This window comes from Schistocerca gregaria, chromosome 1 (genome assembly GCF_023897955.1).
Source record: "Schistocerca gregaria isolate iqSchGreg1 chromosome 1, iqSchGreg1.2, whole genome shotgun sequence".
NCBI lineage: Eukaryota > Metazoa > Arthropoda > Insecta > Orthoptera > Acrididae > Schistocerca > Schistocerca gregaria.
This window is the reverse complement of record NC_064920.1, coordinates 1179734323-1179758604: the sequence shown is the minus strand read 5'-3', so window position 1 is coordinate 1179758604 and position 24282 is coordinate 1179734323. Positions and strand designations below refer to the sequence as shown.

General features: G+C 38.4%; 1 protein-coding gene across 1 annotated transcript in view; it reads left to right on the top strand.

The window, feature by feature from the left end:
• The window catches only part of LOC126297629 (Down syndrome cell adhesion molecule-like protein Dscam2), a 340086-nt gene that overhangs the window by 201686 nt on the left and 114118 nt on the right, over positions 1-24282 (top strand). Inside the window, exons 20-22 of the mRNA XM_049988691.1 lie at positions 378-528; positions 9084-9260; positions 16992-17180. Of these exons, the coding sequence (XP_049844648.1) occupies positions 378-528; positions 9084-9260; positions 16992-17180 (517 nt within the window). The remainder of the gene's footprint in view (positions 1-377; positions 529-9083; positions 9261-16991; positions 17181-24282) is intronic.

The following is a 24282-nucleotide window of genomic DNA, read 5'->3' as shown; positions in this document are numbered from 1 at the left end:
ATGCTCACAATAAATTAACTGTAAAGTGAATTGTTATCTTGTTCTAATCTTATAATAGATAACACACAATCATCCACCTTTGGTTTAGCATATTTTAATATTTGTGCATACGTACAATATTTTCTGTCTACTCACCTCTTCAAGTGTTGTGTCAACCACTATCAGAAGCACAGTGTCTTACTGACATGTTACTTATTCTGGTAAGGGTATTCCATAAACTTACTTCCTTGCTTCCTCTTTGGAGTATCTCTTAATTTTGTGTGTTATCTGTTCATTGAATATAAATTCCAATTTTTCCTCAAGGCTCACAGCTTCCCATAGGTATGTCCACTAACAGAGAATCTTGAGAGACAGGAAACTTTTATACTCTTTTGCAGCCAGTACGACATCAGACAGGAGCTACCTCAAACACACACGAAGTGCGAGGGCTGAAAGAACTTCAGCAGTATGAGTTCTGGGTAACTGCCTCTACAACTGCTGGAGAAGGAGACAGTACAAGGCCAGTTCTTCAGGCACCAAATTCAAGAGGTGAAACTGACAGAGTATTTCAATATAAATAGTTCAAAAATGGTTTGCACAACACTCAGAATTTGCATGGTATTTTTGTTTCTCTTGATACTCTTTTGGCCTCGTTTATTTGTTGGATTTAATCCAATCTCTGTCTTCCTGTATATTTTTTTCCCTCTACAGCCCCCTCAGGTACCATGACACTTATCCCCCAAAGTATCAACAAGTTTACTATCATCCTGTCCCCTCTTCTTGTCAGTGTTTTCGACATGTTCCTCTTCTCACTGATTTTGTGAAGAACCTCATATCTTATCTTATCTTTCCATTCAATTTTCAACATTCTTCTTTATCACCACATTTCAAATGCTAAAGTTCTCGTTTTCCAGTTCTCCCAGAGACCATGACTGGCTTCCATACAATGCTGTACCCCAAATGCACATTCTCAGAAATTTCTTCCTTTAGTTAAGTCCAATACTTGATAGTAGCAGGCTTTTTGTGAGGAAAATGCTCTTTGCCTATGATAGTCTGCTTGTTATACAGGGTGTTTCAAAAATGACCGGTATACTTGAAACGGCAATAAAAACTAAACGAGCAGTGATAGAAATACACCGTTTGTTGCAATATACTTGGGACAACAGTACATTTTCAGGCGGACAAACTTTCAAAATTACAGTAGTTACAATTTTCAACAACAGATGGTGCTGCAAGTGATGTGAAAGATATAGAAGACAATGCAGTCTGTGGGTGCGCCATTCTGTACGTCGCCTTTCTACTGTAAGTGTGTGCTGTTCACAACGTGCAAGTGTGCTGTGGACAACATGGTTTATTCCTTAGAACAGAGGATTTTTCTGGTGTTGGAATTCCACCGCCTAGAACACAGTGTTGTTGCAACAAGACGAAGTTTTCAACGGAGGTTTAATGTAACCAAAGGACCGAAAAGCGATACAATAAAGGATCTGTTTGAAAAATTTCAACGGACTGGGAACGTGACGGATGAACGTGCTGATAAGGTAGGGCGACCACGTATGGCAACCACAGAGGGCAACGCGCAGCTAGTGCAGCAGGTGATCCAACAGCGGCCTCGGGTTTCCATTCGCCATGTTGCAGCTGCGGTCCAAATGACGCCAACGTCCACGTATCGTCTCATGCGTCAGAGTTTACACCTCTATCCATACAAAATTCAAACGCGGCAACCCCTCAGCGCCGCTACCATTGCTGCACGAGAGACATTCGCTAACGATATAGTGCACAGGATTGATGACGGCGATATGCATGTGGGCAGCATTTGGTTTACTGACGAAGCTTATTTTTACCTGGACGGCTTCGTCAATAAACAGAACTCGCGTATATGGGGAACCGAAAAGCCCCATGTTGCAGTCCCATCGTCCCTGCATCCTCAAAAAGTACTGGTCTGGGCCGCCATTTCTTCCAAAGGAATCATTGGCCCATTTTTCAGATCCGAAACGATTACTGCATCACGCTATCTGGACATTCTTCGTGAATTTGTGGCGGTACAAACTGCCTTAGACGACACTGCGAACACCTCGTGGTTTATGTAAGATGGTGCCCGGCCACATCGCATGGCCGACGTCTTTAATTTCCTGAATGAATATTTCAATGATCGTGTGATTGCTTTGGGCTATCTGAAACATACAGGAGGCGGTGTGGATTGGCCTCCCTATTCACCAGACATGAACCCCTGTAACTTCTTTCTGTGGGGACACTTGAAAGACCAGGTGTACCACCAGAATACAGAAACAATTGAACAGCTGAAGCGGTACATCTCATCTGCATGTGAAGCCATTCTGCCAGACACGTTGTCAAAGGTTTCGGGTAATTTCATTCAGAGACTATGCCATATTATTGCTACGCATGGTGGATATGTGGAAAATATCGTACTATAGAGTTTCCCAGACCGCAGCGCCATCTGTTGTTGACAATTGTAACTGCTGTAATTTAAAAAGTTTGTCTGCCTGAAAATGTACTGTTGTCCCAAGCATATTGCAACAAACGGTGTATTTCTATCGCTGCTTGTTTAGTTTGTATTGCCGTTTCAAATATACCGGTCATTTTTGAAACACCCTGTATCTTCCTTGTGCTTAATTTGTCAACCACTCCCAAGACAGTAGAATTCCTTTGTAGTTCGTGGTCCCCCAATTTGATGTCAAGTTTACCACCAATCTCATTTCTGGTGCCACTCATTACCTTTGTCATTCCTCAGTTCATTCTGAATGGATAGTGTATGCTCATTAGACTATTTATTCCATTCAACGGGCGCTACAATTCTTCCTCATTTTCACTGAGGACAGCAGTCTGATCAGCAGATCTCATAATTGATATCCTGTCACCTCAAATTTTAGTACCACTTCTTGATGTTTCTTTAATTTCTGTCATTTCTTCTTCAATGTTCAGACTGAACAGTAGACTGCATCCCTGTCTTACATCATTTTTTATACGAGCACTTCATTCTTGATCTCCATTATTACTGCCCCCTTTCAGTTCTTCTATATATTGTACAGGCTACTTTAAATGATTAATTCATTATCACTGTTCTATATTTTCCAAATTATTGCATATAAAAATATGATTTATTTATCAATTGGACCATAAATTCACCAAGTTTGCATTGTGCTCACCAATTGGTGTTACAAGTGCAGTGCCTTGACAAAATGGTGACAGAAAAAAGAGAACATTTTGCCTCCAAGCTGATGTTCAGTGATGAAGCAACCATCCATTTATCTGAAGAGGTTGATTTGATTTGATTTTAACAGGCAAGCTAAAACAGCTTAGGTATAACCCACCACTGAGTTTATTGTGCGGTATCACTCCCTGTATATCTAGTAAAGTCAAACAGTGCCCTGAAATAGTGCAAGGAGTCCCTTTACCAGTTTTTTGTTAGACACAATTTCTTCAGGTCTTGTTGTCCCAAAGATTCTGTATCTTTTGCTCTCCAATGCCATGCATTCGAAGATTAGGTGTGATGCAGTTTCTTCACCCTCATCACAGATCCTACATTTAGGGTCTTCTTCCACTATACCCATTGCGTGTAGGTGATATTTTTAAATTTTTTTTATTTTATTTTTTTAATTCTCATTGCCTGTCATCAGTCTAGTCAGGAGTTTTATCTCTTTCCTACAGTAACAGAGAACTTCAAATGTGCTTCACATCATTCCTCAGCTCTTCTGTACCCCACTTCTTCCCACATTGGTTCTCAAAGATGATTCTATTAAACATCAGTCTACCCATCATCACTACTAAATTGTGATATGAGTCTATATCTACTCCCAGGTATACCATACAATCCCATGTCCCATTTTGGAATCTCTGTCTGACTGTGATGTAATACAGCTGGAATCCACCCATGTTTCCTGGCCTTTACCAAGTGTAGCTCCCCTCTTGTGAGTATTGAGTAATATTTTCGCTATTTATTGCAAAACTAAGTTAGTCTTTCTCCTCTCTCATATCTACTACTGAGTCCATATTCTACTGTAAAACTGCCTTCTGCTCCTTCCTCCACTACAGTGCTTGAACCACCTTTATATACTAAATTATCCATTTAGAATCATCACATTCTTTATATTTTCATATTCAGCATGTGGTATCAACATGTATAACTGGATTAGTATTGTTTGTGCTGGCTAGCTGTCAACTCTAAAAAGAATAATGCAATCACTAAACTGTTCAAAGTAACTCTCCATTTTATGCTGCTATTGATATTACCCCATATTCATGTAACCAAAACTCCTTACCTTCTTTACCTTTCGTTGCACTAACTTCCACTGTATCTATATTGGTAACACTGCACTGACAGTTGTAACGGCTTTTTTCTCTTACATGTTGCAGTTCATAGCTGTTTGCATGGCTCAGTGTCTAGAACAGAAGTAATCAATTCAAATGCATTTCCCTTTTCAGATTTTTCTAACTGCCTCACCACATTCAAACTTCTGGCATTCCATGCTCCAACTCTTAGAACATACTCTTTAATTGGTTATTCAGTATATTTCTCATGGTTGAATCTCCCTAGATAGTTCCTTGCTGAAGATCTGAATGTAGAACTAAACTGGAATTTTTTCCAGTTTAGAGATCATTATGACACTTTTTTTCAATTACAGATCACAATATCATTGATACATTATGTGTCTTTAATGCCTTTTGTACCTTCGTGTCATAGATCGTTATTGATTCTTCCAGCTTCTAGGGGCAAGTTTTCATCCAAAGGGCAAGAGATTGCCCTGAACCTCTGTCTGCTCTTCCACCCTCTTTGATAAAGGCATATGCAGAACAATGGTGACTGGTTGTACTGGAATCCTTTAGCCACAACTCCTGATGATTTATATTCAAAACTCAGAAGGAAAGACCACTTCCACTCTTTTCAGTAAAGTATTTACTTTAACTCAAAAGTAATTAGTTAAAAACATATTGTTAAACAAACATTTCACCCAGTGCAAATTTCCAATTCCAGTTATAGCCAACCTAATGTAAATTTCTGGGTTCTTTTGATATACATTTGATCCACCTGATTTTTCTGAATTTATTGACTCCCGTATTATAAGGAATGATCCTTAATTAAAAATTAATAACCTCTGAATAACTTAAGTTTTAATGACCAAGTTGGATCATATGGTCATAAACCCAGGATTCCCAACTGTGTAAGTAATGTAAATAATATACATGATAAATAATATACAAGCAAACTATGATGACAAAATCAATAGCCAATAAAAGATGAACTTTGTGGTCTATAGGATTTGTAAACTACTGCAACTTAACGAAATTCAGTAAAATCCTAGAGGTCTCTATAAGGCTAACATTCACACCATTTTCAGGCAGTCTGTTCTTAGGTTTCTGTCATTCAGTTAATTTTGCTCTTAGTTTTCAGCTGGTAGTCTGCTTTTTAGCCCAGCCTTGGGAACCATTTATGTTGCCCCTTTCTTCATTTAATTATGAACAATAGACATTAAAATTTTGTAAATATTTGTGACTATAGTAACTGTTGTGAGACTTTTTCTACTTAAGTGTGTGTGAAGCAATGTATGATCACTTCATCTATACTATGTGAAATTTTACTCTCTGATTAGATAAGTACAATTAAGCTCCACATGTGTCCATACCAACTGCCCATTTGTAAACACTATAGAGACTGTAAGAGACCTGGTCATCACTGGTAGGGTCTTGAATATGTTATTAAAGATTGGTAAACTCTTAATTTTGAACTAAAAAAGAAACTTCTTGCAATTCATTTTAAGGATAAGTCCTACAGCGGGACTTTCAGCAAAACTGTGCAGCTACCAAGGCTTATTCCATAACAGGTAGGACTATGTTTAATTGAAACTGCATTAATACAAGCCCCCACTATCTGTATAGAATCTTAAATCCATAATTCCTGTAAATAAACTTATTTTGACTGGTTATGTTTTCCTTCTTGATTACAGGTTCACATCTTTGTGTAATGTTTGAAATGATGGTTGGGGTTGGGTGTAATGAACAGCAATTTTGTTGAATGTTTTTTATTTGGTGTCCATGCTTAAACAAGAACACAAGTGTGATACAATGAAATACATCACTCCATCAGTGTTGCCAACTTCACACTAAGCAAAAACAACACAGTGCCGTCTTGTAAGCTTGTATGTCTGTAGCAATCAAAGCATCTGCTTGCAGCACTCATTGCAATTGTGCCAAGACTGTCACTGCCAGCTGAAGGATCTCCTTTTAACATGGTGGCTTGTGACATCACTGTTACAGTATCATCTGAGTCATACATCAGAATTACAGTGTGTCTTCTGATTCAGTTTAAGTTTCATATAATTATAAGTTATGCTGAAGACCAATTATATGGATAATTCAGTGCACCAAAATGACATTCAGAGTCCCTCACAAATTTCTGTTTCTGTTTGCATGCAAATTGTGTTTATAGTATGTTGATTACACTGGATTATAAAGGGGTACAGAAGAGCTAAAATCATGCAAAATGAAAACTCTATAGAGAAATGTTAAAATCAAAATCAAACAGAATGTTATTGTGATCTATATCACACAATTCTGTTTGATCAGAGGACTATGAAACTGAAATTAGATACGTCTAGGCAGAGTAACCAAGGAAAAGGATAGACTGCTGCTCACCATAAAGATGACCCATTGAGTTGCAGACAGGCACAATGAAAAGACTGTTCCACATTATAGCTTTCAGCAAAATCCTTTTTCAGCAAAGAAACCACATACACTTTCACACAAGCAAGCACACCTCATGTACACATGACCGCGACCACTGGTAGTTCTGACCTGCAGCATGAGGTATGTTTGCTTGCGTAAATGATATGTGTTTCCTTTCCTGTAGAAGGCTTTGTCTGAAAGCTATAATGTGTAATAGTCTTTTCATTGCACCTCTCTGCAACTCAAGGGTCATCTCTACATTGAGTAGCAATCTATTCTTTTCATAATAATGTTGATATTCCAACCTGTAGTTTCCACTCTTTGGAGTATCGAGGGAGTTTCTGTATCACAATAGTTGCTAATGTATCTTTATTGAAGTTTGACTTAATTAATAATAACTAAAACATCATCTTTTAAGTAAAACAATTTACCAGAATTGAAGTCTTTTCATGTCGTGCCTCAATTAAGATACCATGACCACTTCAAAAGGCTTTTCTAAAAAAAAAAGAAGCATCAAAATTAATTTGAGTATTTCTCTCATATCAGGCTTGGTGGGTTTCTTCCATGGAAGATATCCTCCACAGAAGCTGTTGTGTAAATGTTATTCTGGTGGTTCTGGCTTCAATTAATATTCGTAGTGTAGGCATAATTTCTAAAAAAGGAAACCAATAGTGAAAATGTTAGTTACACAATAAGTGCTGATATTTATATAAAGTGGCTAGTATGAACAGAGATATAGAATTTGGAGCAGCCAACCGTATCTGTTAAATGAGAACTAGCTTGTACGAGGGTCACTCCAAAAGAAATGCACACTATTTTTGTAAAAATCAGTTTTCATTTTACATGTGTGAGAGTTTTACAGTGTGTAGATACATCCTTCCCACTTATTTTCAAACTTTGTTCAACCTGTTCCCATGAGTAGCGCTGTCACAGCGTGTCTTCAAGATGGCTGCTACACTTGACGTTCGTCAGAAGCAACATGCTATCATACAGTTCCTGTACTGTGAAAACAAGACAGTGGGAAACATACACAAAAGGCTAAAAGAAGGTGTATGGAGATGCTGCTGTCGATCGCAGCACAGTTAGTCAGTGGGAAAGTAGGTTACATGATGAAAGCGGGCACGGCAATATTCATGATTGTCCTTGCAGTGGCAGACCTCGTACTACACATACTCCAGACAATGTGCAGAGAGTTAATGAATTGGTGACTGCTGAGAGATGCATGACAGTGAACAAATTGTCTCACTACGTTGGGATAGGGGAAGGAAGTGTTTGCAGAATACTGAAAGTGTTGGCATTAAAAAAGGTTTGTGGCAGATGGGTTCCCAGGATGTTGACAGTGGCTCACAAAGAAACAAGAAAAACAGTTTTCAATGAACTTTTGAAGCAGTACGAGAATGGTGGAGATGAATTTCTTGGAAGAATTGTGACAGGTGATGAAACATGGCTTCATCATTTTTCACCAGACAGAAGAGGTAATCAATGGAGTGGCATCATGCAAATTCACCCATGAAAAAAAAAATTCAAAACCACACCTTCTGCTAGAAAAGTTATGGCTACAGTGTTTTTCGATTCCGAAGGACTCTTGCTTGTGGACATCATGCCCAGTGGAACCACCATAAATTCTGATGCATATGTGACAACACTGAAGAAACTTCAAGCTTGACTGAGTCGTGTTTGATCACATCGGCGAAAGCAGGATGTTTTACTGTTGCATGACAGTGCACGGCCACATGCCAGTCTAAAAACCATGGAAGTGGTCACAAAACTCAGATGGACAACACTGAAACATCTGCCTTACAGTCCTGATCTGGCTCCATGTGACTATCATCTCTTTGGGTTAACTGAAAGACTCTCTTCGTGGAACATGGTTTGAAGATGATGACTCCCTTGTGCACGCTGCCAAACAGTGGCTCCAACAGGTTGGTTCAGAATTTTACCATGCGGGTATACAGGCACTGGATCCAAGATGGCATAAGGCAGATGAGAGGGATGGAAATTATGTGAAGAAATGAAAATATTGTTCGTAAAGGGTGTATCTACACACTGTAAAACTTTCAAACATGTAGAATAAAAGCTGGATTTAAAAAAAATAGTGTGCATTTGTTTTGGAGTGACACTTGTACTAAATGTTGCATTATACAATGGAGGTTTTTTTTTCTGAAGTAGTCAACTAAATGTACGTCAAGAGCTTGCAATTGATATTTGACTGATGAAGAGTGGGAATAATACAATAGAAATAGATTGCAAACTTTTCTCCAACTTATTTGTCCATAAATGTTTGGATGACAATAAAAGCCAGTTCCAAAGTCATCATAGCTTCCTTCCTCTACAACTGTTTTCAACACTTAAATGTTTATCATGTCACCTATATGAATTACATGTTATAATACCAATGGTCTAATAATCTATTTGTTCTGTTTCAGCTCCAGCCCGTATTGCATCATTTTCTCAAGTTTTACATCAAGCACTAAAATCAAGAGTAACTTTACCATGCATGGCTGTTGGGAACCCTACACCTAGTGTCCACTGGTTTTATGGAAATAATCCTGTCAGATCTAATTCAGTATACAGTATATCACAAGATTTATTACATATTGCAAGTATGTGCAGTTTGAATGTTATTAGTAGCTACTGCAGTACATTTTTTAATAATTTTGTGATATTTCAAAGATTTCCTGCATTGCAAGTAGATTATATCTTTCAGAAAACATTCTTAGAAAAATGTAACATATGTAAGTAACACACACATTACACAAATATGTGAATGTTAAATCTATGAATTAAGTAAATTCAGCTTTAAAAAGCTTAAATAAAAAAGGTTGGATACCCAGTACCTAACTTCAGAATACAGTTGAAAATATATATATATTTCTAAAAACAAAGATGATGGGACTTACCAAACAAAAGCGCTGGCAGGTCGATAGACACACAAACAAACACAAACCTACACACAAAATTCTAGCTTTCGCAACCAGCGGTTGCTTCTTCAGGAAATGTCTGCTTGTGTCTGTGTATGTGCGGATGTATATGTGTGTGTGTGTGTGAGAGTGTACACCTGTCCTTTTTTCCCCCTACGGTAAGTCTTTCCGCTCCCGGGATTGGAATGACTCCTTAACCTCTCCCTTAAAACCCACATCCTTTCGTCTTTCCCTCTCCTTCCCTCTTTCCTGAAGAAGCAACCGTTGGTTGTGAAAGCTAGAAATTTTGTGTGTGTGTTTGTGTGTTATTTTATTTTGCCTGTCTACCGGCGCTTTCCCGCTTGATAAATCTTGGAATCTTTGTTTTTAATATATATATTAAAGACAAAGATTCCAAGACTTACCAAGCGGGAAAGCGCCGGTCATTCCAATCCCGGGAGCGGAAAGACTTACCGTAGGGGGAAAAAAGGACAGGTGTACACTCGCGCACACACACACATATCCATCCGCAGATACACAGACACAAGCAGACATTTGTAAAGGGAAAGAGTTCGGGCAGAGATGTCAGTCAAGGCGGAAGTACAGAGGCAAAGAAGTTGTTGAAAGACAGGTGCGGTATGAGCGGCGGCAACTTGAAATTAGCGGAGGTTGAGGCCTGGCGGATATCGAGAAGAGAGGATATGCTGAAGGGCAAGACAAACAACGAAGGAGGTAAGTGGGAGGGGTCAAGCTTGGGTTGAGAACAGAGATGGAAGTAGTGTTGGTTGGAGGATGAACAGGAGAAGGAAAGATAGAAATGACTCTGTGCTCAAGGATGTCTAGTGCCTGTTTGGTGAACTGCCTGCTACAGGATACTAGACTTCTATGCCTGTGTTGTTAGGAAGAACGATGGAAACTTCCTTTGGACATGCATGCCTGTCTGAAGGAACACTGAATTGTTCTTCTAACAATACAGGCACTGCAGTACCACATTTATCCATTGATACCAGACAGTGACTTTCAATTAAAATGTCCTCCCCTGTACACAAATTACACAATGTGTGTATTAATACAGGTTGTGATGCAGGAATGACCACATACAAAAGTTTGGGCCTGGGCACGAGTTGTGGATGGATAGCCAGAGTGGTCAGGGTGACTGCTTGCATGCTGGTACATAGCATATAGTTTAGATCAGTGCATTCTAGTTGGCAGACTTAACTCATGCAGTAGCTTTAGGGTAAGCAGAGCTTCTAGTAACAGGTAACTGTAGATAGATCCACTTTAGTAGAAAAATTTATTTCTGTTTAAGAGTTTGCCATCTCAGGGCACAGTGAGAAATCCGTAGAACAGTTTTTAGTGTTTCCTTATTCTCCTCATTATATTTTGCATACATTCCAAACTCAGTAGTGCCATATAAGATCTTATATCTGATTTTATACACTATGATATGGCTAGGGTCTGTGTTTGTTTTTGAGTGACACAAGGAGAAATGGCTGCAGTACGGAGACCATTGGAAGCAGTGTTAGCTACCATCAACATGCTTTTGGATAATGCCTAAAGTTGCAGTGGCATCGGGGTGCTGGGACTTAGACCTGTGACACCTCTGATGCCATTGGAATCCCCTGCATCTTCTGATATTCATGTGGCCGGCCCATCCTGACTCAATAGTGGTGGCAGACAGTGGTGGGTTCGCATGTCACTGAGTGAAATGTGAAAGAGGGAGGAGGTCTCACGGCCGGCTCCCTACTCCATAACAACAGGTACGAGATGCTACCCAGTGTTGATGATAACTCTGAGACAGCACAAGATGCCTCTCCTGTTGAGCCAGTGGCTGATTTTCCTACCCAATGTGGACAAGTGCAGAGGGTGAGTATGCTTGTCATTGGGAGCTCCAATGTTAGACGGGTGATGGAGCCCCTCAGGGAAACAGCAGGAAGGTGGGAAAGAATACCACTGTGCACTTGGTATGTTTCCTGGGGGGGTCTTGTCCATGATGTGGAAGAGGTTCTGCCTGTGGCTATTGCATGCACTAGGTGAAACCAGCTGCCAATAGTGGCACATGTCAGCATGAATGATACCTGCTGCTTGGGTTCTGAGGACACCCTCAGCAGATGGCTGGTTTGGTGAAGGAAACTAGCATCACATGCAGGGTGCAGGCTAAGCTGTCTATTTGTAGCATCTTACCCATGGCTGATTGTGATTTTTTGGTTTGGAGCACAGTGGGAGGTCGGTCTAAAACAGAGACTAAGATGACTCTGTGACAGTATTGGATGTAAATTTCTCGATCTCCGCTATCATGTACAGAATTGTGGGATCCCCTTAATAGGTCAGACATGCTCCACATGCAGGAACCAGCTACTAGGGTAGCAGATTGTGTGTGGTGTGCACAAGGAGCTTTTTTAGGTTTGAGAAATGTTCCCTTGAGATCAACGATGATTTGCCTGTTAAATTTGCCACAATGTTCTCAGAGAATATTCACTGTGGTAGATCAGACACAGAAAATGTTAATATGATTTCAGTAAACTGCAGGAGCATCCAAGAAAAGATCCCAGAATTAGTATTGCTTACAGGGGGTTATAATGCACAGACTGTATTAGGAACAAAAAGTTGATTGAAACTAGATGTTAATGACAATGAAATCCTAAGTTCAGATTGGAATATTTATCATAAGGTTAGGCTAGTCACCAATGATGGTGGTGTGCTTATTGCAGTAAAGATATAGATAAAATCTAGTAAGGTTATCACAGATTCCAACTGCCTGTTAATCAGGGTGAAGTTAACTATCAAAGATTGGTGAAAATGGTAATTGGATGCTTTTGTAGACTGCCTGGGTCAGGAGCCCTAGTGGTAGAGTGCTTCAGACAGAACTTGCAGAATATCGTTAATAATTTTCCTGATCATGCTGTTGTAATAGGGAATGACTTCAACTTGCCAGGTATAGATTGAGAGTTTCATGCTGTAAAAATTGGTGCCAGAGACAGAGTTTCATTGGACATTGATCTGGATGGCTTGTCCAAAAATTACTTTGAACAGACAGACAGAGAACTAACTCATGAAGGTGACATCTTAGAACTCCTGGCAACAAACAGACCTGAAATTATCAAATCAGTTAATGTATAGGAAGGTATCAGTGGTTTTAAGGCTGTGATAGCATTTATGACAACAGGTCTGACATACAACATTAAGAAATGTAGGCAGGTATTTTTGCTTAACAAGAGTGACAGGATACAAATTTCACAGTATCTGAGCAGTCAGTGTCAAATATTAGGTGATGAGGACAAAGATGTGGAAAGCAAATGGAAAAAAAAATCAAAGGAATCATATAATGTGCCCAAGACAAGTATGTTCAGAGTAAGGGCTTAAGGCATGGAGAAGACCCACCATGGTTTAATAGCCATGTTAGAAAACTGCTACATAAACAAATAGAACTTCATCACAGATTCAGATGTAAAAACCTAGCTGACAAACAAAAGTTGGAAGAAGTGAAAATGAGCACAAGGAGAGCAACGAGAGAAGCTTCCAATGACTTTGAAAGTAAAATTTTGTAACCAATCTGCATAAAAACACTAAGAGGTTTTGGTCACATGTGAATTCAGTAAGTGGGTCAAAATCATCTATCTATTCACTTGGTGGCCATACTGGCACTGAAATGGAAGATAATAGAGAGAAGGCCAAAATACTGAATTTGGTCTTCTGAAATTGTTTCACCATGGATAATTGCAATGTGGTCCCTCATTTCAGTCATCGCACAAATGTTGAAATGGTAGGTATTGAGATAATCGATCGCAGAATAGAAAGACAGCTACAATTTCTTTGTGGTGGAAAGACATAAGGACCAGATGAGATACCTATAAGATTCTACAAAGATTATGCGAAAGAACTTGCCCCCTTCTAGCAGTAATTTATTCTACATTGTTTAAGCAACGAAGGCTACCTAGTAACTGGAAGAAAGGGCAGGTCATAGTCATTTTTAAGAAGGGCTGTAGAACAGATGCACACAATTACGTACCAGAAAAATAACTGACAACATGAATGACAGTGGAAAAACCTGAAACAAACACTTCTGGTCATTAAGCAGATGTTAATACGCTGTGACTAGCTTGAACTTAGCCCAGACATTGTTCTGTCTCTTCATTAAGTTTGGATTAGGAATATTAGAAAACACACACACACACACACACACACACAGGGCAAAATTTGAAACCACACAGACACAAGATAACAAGAAAAATAAATTGTGATTCACACAACAAGAAATCTCATAAGGCCCTTTCAAGTTTAAGTAAGTGTCAATAACAATTATAGTAATTTGACACACAAATAAAAGATAAATTAGTCAGGGAGTTAACTTCTTTCAATTTTAAGATAAGATCCTTTAAAAAGAGAGTGCATAATTAAAAACAAATTTAAAAAAGAAGGAAAATAAAACTTTCGTAAGACAGTGCATTCTATAATCTAAACTCTGTTTTTCTCTTACAAGCAGTTTAAAGTAACATGGTCTTGTACTGTTACATGGAATGCTGATCCACATAGCACTCTAAGACAGATTTAACTGTCACTGATCAGAGCTAGTCAAAGTTATGCAGGAGAATCCAAATTCAATTTCATGCAGCAAACAAGGGATTTCGTGAAAGGAACCCTTTAGCTACACATAACAAAAGGTGCTCACCATTTCCATGGTGCACCTCTCTTTGGCTATAAGTAAATACTAATAGCACAGCAACTGCAACCAAGGCTGCTGAAATGAGTAATGTGCTGACTCTGAAGATGCAAATTTGTAAACATAAGGGCAGAAGTATGCTATAATTGTTCAGCTGTCAAGTTCACACCATTTCTATGTTTCCCAACCATTGGTTGCAGGTGAATACTGGCACCACAGCATTGACAACCAAGGCAGCAAAATGGAGAAATTTGCCAACTCCGAAGACACAAGCCTGCAACTATGTAGGCAGAGGGAAGACTGCTTTGGGCAGATTGGGAAGAATTGCTGCAGTTGCCTGAGACAGTGGTCATGTGTCTGTGAGTTATGCTTGTGTGAATGTGTGTGTGTGTGTGTGTGTGTGTGTGTGTGTGTGTGTGTGTGTGTGTGTGTTTGTTTGTGTGTGTGCGTGTGTTTGTATTTGTTTTCTTCTTTAGAAGAAGGCCATCTGGCCAAAAGCTAAATGTGTAGCAATCTTTGTGTTGTGCCTGTCTGCGACTCAACATCTACTCAATATGGTGGGTAGCAATCTATCTTTTTTGTAATATAATAATCACACAGTCTTAGCAATAGGTAAAGCTGGTGGAAGACTGTGGTTCATTGGAGAAATGTAAACAGTCTGCAAATGAGACTGCATATAAAAGACTTGAGTGACCCACCCTAGAGTAATGGTGAAGTGTATGGAACCCATACCAAATGGGACTCACAGGGGATATTGAATGGATATGAAGAAATACAGCACAAATGGTGACAGGTTTGTTCAAGCCATGGGAGATTGGCACAAGCTGCTGAAAGAACTAAACTGACAGCCACTTGAAGATGGATATGAACTATCCTATGATCAACTACTTAGAAAGTTTCTAGAACCAACTTTAAGTGATAAATATTGAAATATATGACAATCCTCCACATATCACTCCAATAGGGATTGTGAAGACAATGTTAGACTAATTATGTAGAAGCATTTAAGCACTAATTCTTCCTGCACTCCATACATGAGTGGAACAGGAGAAAGGCCTTAATAACTGGTAGAAAAGAGTTGTGGGAGACCTGTGAGTAAGGTGTCATGTGACTATCAAATCACTGTGCTTCATATTTGCTAACAATGTCACTGTATGAAAACATATCATGGTGATAATGTGTCCAAATGTGGTAACCGAGATATTGCTAACTGGCGAGTCCAAAATCACACATAGCTCTCTACCCTCAGTTTATTGTACAATAATGAGAATGAACAATGGGTCTAGCCTGTATCTATAATTGATGGTGAAGTTGTTATGCTAAATTTTTTTCGTGCTCTACATTTCTACTGGAACGTGTTCTTGAGTATTTGATCTCATTGATGACAGATGAGTTTGTAGGTGTACTATCTTTTCATGCCTATCAGTGTATGTTCGTGCTAGTAATAACCTCCAGACAAATTATTTTAGATATTTTTATTCTTAATAATTTTATTTTCTCTTTTATTCATAAATCTGCCACTGTTTTAATGTCATCCTCTGCTACTTCTGACTCTTTCCTAAGCTCTTAAAATCGCACATCTACTACACCCAACACTCTTGATACTCTGTTTCACATATTATCTTTGTCTGTTATCACAAATTTTCCCTCTCTGCTATGACTTCCAGTGTAATTTTAACAAGTCCTGATTGACTTGCTCATATCCCACTAAATTCTTCCTTCTTCTGGTGAAACTGTTTGATGGACAATATTCCTCATTTATTCTTTCTAGCACCTATTCATTCTGAGTTTTAATTTCTTTTCTTGCATTACATGTCAAATGTATCCAGTTTCTTCTTTCCTACTTTTCCCTTGTTTCTTGTTTCATTACCTTACAATATTGTTATACTAGTGTACAGTTTCAGAAATATTTTTCCTAAGTTCTGTGTCAATATTTGATGTCATTGGAACTTCTATGTTGAAGAAATTTTTGTTAATGCCTATCTTCTTTTGTTGTCATCACCTTTGTTTCAGCCATCTTACATAATCCAGCATTCTAAATGGTAGTATTATTTCACTTTTTGTGATATGTCTTCCCCAGAATCTGTAGTAAGCAAATTGCTAATCGCCTTTCTGACCCTCATCATCATTTTTGACATAGTTTCTCTTTTCCTTTACCCAGTTCAGAACTAAGTAGAAGGCTGTAAGGAATATTACTGTTAAGGGCCTGTTGACAACGAGGTGACTGGAAGAGGAGAACAAGTTCAGACTGGGAATGACAGGGTTGGACATCACTTATGTTTTTTTTTCAAAGGAGCCATCCCAACATTAATCTTAAATGATTTAGGGAAATACAGTAAATTTGAACCTAAATGGCTGGACAGAGACTTGAATTCTGAGTCTCATGAATACAAGCTCAGTGACTTACCTTTGCACCAATTCACTCAGCAGTAGTAGATAGCCTGTACTTGCCTCATTTAACATGTATTTTTAGTTTACCTCACTTTCAGTTGGATGAACTACATCTTATTTTGCATGTGTATATTTTTTTTTTCTTTTTACCAGAAAGTGTCCTTCAGTGCTTCCACAAGTTGACAAACTTGTTTAATTGCATATCTTATGTACACTTCCTTTAATATGAACTCCTACAGTACTTCATCATTCATTACATTCTTTTGATGTAGCAATAGTGGTGTCCAATTTACTTCATGTTGTTTTTGCTTAGTTTCTTCTTCTTCTTTCTTCTTCTTTAACTTGTTTTATGAAAGCACTATAAGCTTCTATTTGTCTTTCAGAGCTGGAAAAGAGAAATGGAGGAAATTACTCATGCACAGCAAAGAACTTATTTGGTGAAGATAGAATTACTTATCACATTATTGTGCTCACAGCCCCTGAGCCTCCATATCTCGAAGTTCTACATTCAGATTATGATAGCTTGGAACTGCGGTGGACATCCCCCAGAGATGGAGGCACTCCTGTGTTAGGTTTGTAAAACTATATATTTGTATAATTCACTCATCACTGCTGAAAATCAATCTGAAAGTGAAAAATACAAGAAAACACACACACACACACACACACACACACACACACACACACACACACACACACACACACACACACACACAACCTCTTCTGTTCACTGAGTTGTAATCTATCATTATACAGCTATAATTGTTTATATTCAATCCTGTGTCTTCCATTAGGGAACGCAACTGGACCTGACAGGATACCAATATGATTTTAAACAGAGTATATGAAAGAACTTGCCACTCTTCTAACAGCAATGTACCATCGTTCTGTTGAGAAAACACAGGTTATTCCAGTTTTTTAGGAACCATCATTGAACACATGTCCAAAACTGTGGACCTATATCTCTTACATTGGTAAGATGTAGAATTTTGGAATATGTCATGTATTATGACATTTTTGGAGAATGAAAATGTTCATTGTAGGAATGAGCATGGGCTCTGAAAACAATGATCATCTGAAACCCAGCTCACTTAGTTCATCTATGAGACCCAGAAGGTGGTAGATACGGGCACCCAGATAGATGCCATATTCCTTGACTTCTGTAAGACATTTGATACAATTCTACATTGCTGCCTAATGAATAAAATATCAGTGTATGGAATACCAAATCAACTATGTGATTGGACTGAAGAGTTTCTAACAAACTGAACAGAGCACTTCATTCTTAGTGGACACGACATGTCACTCTCAGTGGAGAGAAGTCTTCAGACATAAAGTGACTTCAGTCATACTCCAAGGGTGTGTTATAGGTCCATTGCTTTTCTCAAAATTTATATAAATGATATAATAGGCAACATCAAAAGTTCCCTGCGGCTTTCATGGATGATGCTGTTGTATACAGAGGAGTCACAATGCTAGAGAATTGTAGCAAAATGTGGGAAGACCTGCAGAGAATTGACACATGATGCAAGGAGTGGCAATTGGCCCTCAAAATAAAAAATGTAACATACTGTATGATTACACATCCAGAGAACTATCAGTGGAAGCAGTTACTTCCATAAAATATCTAGGATTATGTGTATGGGGTAGTTTAAAGTAGACTGACCACATAAAACTAATCACAGGAAAGGCAGATGTCAAACTGTGATTCATTGAAAGAATTTTCAGGAAAAGTAATCCATCAACAAAGGAGGTAGCTTACCAAATCCTCATCTGACCAATACTTGAATATTGCTCGTCAGTATGAGATCCATACCAAATAGGTTTGGTAGAGTAAATATAAAAGATCCTAAGAAGAGCAGCATGTTTTGTTACAGGTCCATTTAGTAGGAATGAAGATGAATGACCAACATCACAGTGGGGTTTACTGTTAAAGTTCTGAGAGTGTACGGTATGTTCCTGGAAGAGTCAAAGATGTATTTCTTCCTCCAATGCACATCTCTTAAAAGGACAATGAAGATAAAATTAGAGAGATTCAACCCCACACAGAGTTTTACTTGCAGTCATTCTCCCAGAAACTATTTGTGTCTGGAACAGAAATGAGGTGGAAGTCACAGTGGTACACAAACTAACTCCACCATCGACTGCAACTGCAAGTGGCTTGTGAAGTATAGATGTACATGTAGATATATCACATAAATTAACTTGTTGAAAGAATCTGAACTAGAAACACACAGAACAGTGTGCTCAGAGTGATCATTTCATTTGATTTAATTTTTTCATTCATTTAGAATGAAGACAGAGACTAGTTAAGCCAATACTTTCAAAGAAAGTTGCCACAGCCTCATCTGATTACTGACCTATTTGCATTCCTCCTGCACTGTCCAAAGTCTTAGAACATGTAACGCATGACCAGCTAACAAACTGCCTATCTACAAACAACCTACTAGTCAAATACCAATCATTTAACATTTTCATCAGGTGAGAACCAGCTGCTGTTAAGTGCATTTCAAAATACATTTTAGCCATCAGCTGTTTTATTTAAGCTGCATATCTTCTACCGGTTTCAGTCATAGATCATAATCACTGGATGCAAGGTAAAACAACTCTGTTAAAAAACATATCCCATTTTCTCTTTAGGCTAATGCAACATGTAGGTTACCACAGTGAAATCACTCAACAACTACCATAACTCATCCTTGAAATACTAATGGACATATTTTTCTTGCCAAGTGAAGTGCAATGGTTTTGCTGATACCTCAGATCTCTCCAGCAGTGCATTATGTCCAGCACCATAAAGTCACAATGTAGGCAAGCAGAATGAGGTGCTCCAGAATTTTGTATTAGGTCCTATTCTCTTTTCACTGTATGTCAATGATATGTCATCAGTTTTGTCCTACTGTAAATATCACATGTACACCAATGATCTCCAGTTGTATCTAAGTGCAAAACTAATAAACCTGAAGACAGCTGTCGAGAATCACAATACCAACCTGTGTACACCATCAAAATGGGCAGAGAATATAGGGTCAAAGCTCAACCCTTCCAAAATGCAAGCAGAACTGGTTGGTCATTCTAGGCTCATTATCCCAAAATATCAGGAATCCCCACCATATTTAATCCTAAAAGGGACAAATGTCAACTTCTCTCTCTCAGCAAAGAGTAGTAACAGATGAAAATCTAAATTTGACTTAGAATCTCTCCATGTCCTACAAAAACATAAATAGTTCTTCCCTTTTGATCTGAAAAGGAAACTTGTACAAATCTTCCACCTGTAGAATGCAGCAACATTGTCCTGTAAGGTCTTTCTAAGGAAAACTCATGGCATCTGAAACTGCCTGTGTTCACTATATCTGTGATGTTTGACTCTCTGATCATATTTCACAATCACATGCATAGCTATCCTGGCTGTGTTCAGCAAGTGCAGAGATTTCTGTTCCCTCTGTGTCCTCTCCTGTCTTGTCAATGTACACTGTGCCTCGTATCTCTCCTCAACCTTAATGATCTTGGATCTTGCCAGGGGAAAAAAAAAAAAGAAAAAACTTGTTTCCATCGGAGCAAAATGCTTTTTGTCCCTGTATGCACTCATTACTCCTGTACATCCTTCTTTCCATACAGATCTTCCTCATTTCCCAGTATTCTTAGCTGGTGCAGTCTCCTTAAATTTCCTTTCCCCAGTACTTGCTATACCAGAAGACATCAATTTTGTACACATATAATTTCTTTTTCTATCTGCCACAGTCATTATTGCTATTGAAATAATTATTATTGTTATTATTGTTGTTGTTGTTGTTGTTGTTAGTAGTAGTATTACTATCATCATTATTTCTGGCAGCAGCAGCAGTAGTAGAAGTACTGCCAGTATTAACTTTATTATTTAAGTAGCCCAGGTACAAAAGCTGCTAAATGCATCTTTTGATGATTTTGAGTTGAGCACACTGCCATATAGATTTTTTCAGTTTCACGATGCTAAACACACTATAAACCTTTGAAAATGGCTGTAGCACATTTGCAGTTCCAAAAGTGCTAACTGCACATTGTCTTCCGGAGCAAAGCCCGCTAAATGTCCAATGTTTGCAAAACCCACCAAGTTCATCAGGCATGGTGGTCACCATGCCATGACCAGATGCAAAGCACACCAACTGACATCTGAATTACCAATCTAGACATTCAAACCTAAATTTCAGTTTGTTAGAATTAGAAGGGATATTTTTCTTCTTCAGAGTTAGGTTGGCTCTGTTGTAACAAGTGCATACGCAACAGTGAAGCTCTTGTTGGCAATGCATTGTCAAAATGTATGCCAGTAATCACAGTTCAGCTAATCAGCAGGGTGTTTATTGATGTATGTGCATGAGTTTTTTGAAGAAAGTGACTGATTTCATGAACATTTTAAATGCAGATGATGGTACAAATGAAGTGGGAGTAATTTAAATAGTAGAAATTCTGCAAGAAATCGAACCTGTATTAGTAGTTGAAAATACCAGAACAAGACCAAAGGTTATGATCCATCCTGGAAAGGAAGAGGCGTCCTGATCATTGGAAAATAAATGTTTCCAAAACAGAAAGGTACAAACATGAAAAGTATTGTTATAGCAATGTTATGCAATGAAAACTGCATTGACACTAATTATTATGACATGCACAAAAGGCTTAGTAAAAGTGACTGGTAACTGGCATTTCCAGATTCAAGAACCCAAAAAAATCGTTTTCACAAAAAGCAGAAACAAGAAAATTTGTCTAGTTCATGAAGAGCCCTTCTACAATTTTGAAGATGGAGAGGGGAAGAGTATCCTGAAGAGGGAAGAAAAGTTCAGCAAAGGAAACGGTCCAACACCAATCACAGCAGGTGTAGATCTTTCAGAAGCCAAACTCGGAGATGTCAAAAAGCTTTTAGAGCTCCACTTTGGTGAAAATTGGGTGACTAACGAGAAATTCAAATTCTACACCGAGATGTTAGACAAGCAGAAAGGCACTCCTGGAGTCGCTCCTGCTGCTGCCAACTCTCAGAATGAGGAACAACCCAGAAGCGACTTTGAGTTGACGGACAGTGTTGAGGTCAATGTCACTTAAAAGCAATATTCAACCAATTTCATTTTCTATAATTTTTTGTCGCTGTTTTAACTAAGATGAAAATTCCCAGCAATTTTACCATTTTCTTATATTTTGTTGATGTTTTACTAAAATGCAATTTGGAACTTATTTTATTTTCTTGTGATGTCAAAAGCACGGTAGTGTATTTTTTTAAAAACATAATGTTGACATTCATTCATGTTCTCTTTTAGACATTAAATAAATCAGTTTTTCCTGGTAAAATAATGTCACTTTCGTAAATTTTCAGACTTCTCTTTGAAATAAAATGTATTCTGTTTATATTTACAATAATTAAATTCCATCCGTCTGTCATTCCTGATATACCAGCAGATAGTGGGTTTTGCATCTGAATGTTTGTTTCATAATTGGATTGATACATTTGCAAAACCTGATAACTACATAAATCAGGTGCCAAAACCTCTAAGTATGTATTTCACTTAAGATTTTAACATATAAAACTTAACCAAACAGTTAATTATTTTTTTTACTAATTTTTAAAAAAGAAGTGAGGTCTTCAGCTTTAATAATTTGGATGGGACGAGTTTTTCAAGCTTATCTCAGTTTTGCTTATCATGCAGTTAGTGGCTTTTGCATCTGGGATACTCAGTTCATAGTATTATTTATTCACATTGTCTCTATAAACACTCAGATCATTTTAATGCCATTTTGCACATTAAAATTATTATTTCTTAGGCAATTATGATGTGAAAAAGGTATTGCATGTGTGAAACTTGGTCTGATGTAAGAGAGGGCATGATGGCCCAATCAGATGAGGTTAAATAAATGAATACATCACATTCTGTAGATCCCATAATGAAGAAGAAGTTAAAGTATAGATTAACAGAGAGTGCATTAGCTGTCAAAACTGCCAGAAAACTGTATACCTCTACTACAAGTGAACAATAAACTCTAATTAATATCTTACATTATACTCCAAAAAGCTACACTATGTGATCGACAGTATCCGGACTCCTGGCTAAAAATGACTTACAATTTTGTTGTGCCCTCCATCAGTAATGCTGGAATTCAATATGGTGTTGGTCCACCCTTAGTCCTAATGACAGCTTCCACTCTCACAGGCATACGTTCAATCAGGTGCTGGAAGGTTTCTTGGGGAATGGCAGCCCATTCTTCATGAAGTGCTGCACTGAGGAGAGGTATCGATGTCTGTCGGTGAGGCCTGGCAACGAAGTCAGCGTTCCAAAACATCCCAAAGGTGTTCTGTAGGATTCAGGTCAGGACTCTGTACAGGCCAGTCCATTACAGGGATTTTATTGTCATGTAACCACTCCCCCACAGGCCGTGCATTATGAAAAGGTGCTTGATCATGTTGAAAGATACAGTCTTCATCCTTGAACTACTCTTCAACAGTGGGAAGCAAGAAAGTGCTTAAAACATCAACGTAGGCCTGTGCTGTGATAGTGCCATGCAAAACAACAAGGGGTGCAAGCGCCCTCCATGAAAAACATGAGTACACCATTACACCACTGCCTCTTTATTTTACTGTTGGCACTACATGTGCTGGCAGATGACGTTAACCGGGAATTCACCATATCCACACCATGCGATCAGATCACTATATTGTGTACCGTGATTTGTCACTCTACACAACGTTTTTCCACTGTTCAGTCGTCCAATGTTTATGCTCTTTACACCAAGCGAGGCTTTGTTTGGCATTTAATGGTGTGATGTGTGGGTTATGACCATGAAATCCAAGTTTTCTTGACTCCCACCTAACAGTCATAGTACTTGCAGTGGATCCTGTTGCAGTTTTGAATTCCAGTGTGATGGTCTGGATAGATGTCAGGCTATTACACATTATGACCCTCTTCAACTGTTGTCAGTATGTCAGTCAACAGACAAGGTCGGCCTGTACACTTTTGTGCTGCACGTGCCCCTTCACGTTTCTACTTCACTATCACATCGGAAATGGTGGACCTAGAAATGTTTAGGAGTGTTGAAATCTCGCATACTGACTTGTGACACAAGTGACACCCAATCACCTGACCATGTTCAAAGTCCCTGAGTTCTACAGAGGACCTCATTCTGCTCTCCCATGATGTCTAATGACTACTGATTTTGCTGATATTGAGTACCTGGCAATAGGTAACACCACAATGCACCTAATGTGAAAAATGTATGTTTCTGGAGGTTTCTGGATACTTTTGATCACACAGTGTATGTACATATTCCGCTATAAGGAGCAGAAAAACTTTTTGTTCACATTGGTATAAATTAGTTGCTGTTTATCTGCTCTTCCTTGCTTAAAATTTTTTGAGTGTACCATTAATTAAAAAGTCTTTTAAAGCAATAACCAGCAGTTATAGTGGAACACTTGATGCTGATAGTGCTGATGTTGATAATTTAGAGTTGTCAAAAAATAAAAATTATCAACATGCTGTAAAAATGATGACCCATATGCTGTGGGTATTGCCTAAAGATCCTGCTGACAGGTTTTTATAGTAGTGCTATGAAATGATGCCCACTTAACTGAGATTGTTTAGTGCTATGAAATGATGCCCACTTTACTGAGATTGTCAAAGTCATGGTGAATCTGAATTTCATGTTGCTTGTCTTAGTTTG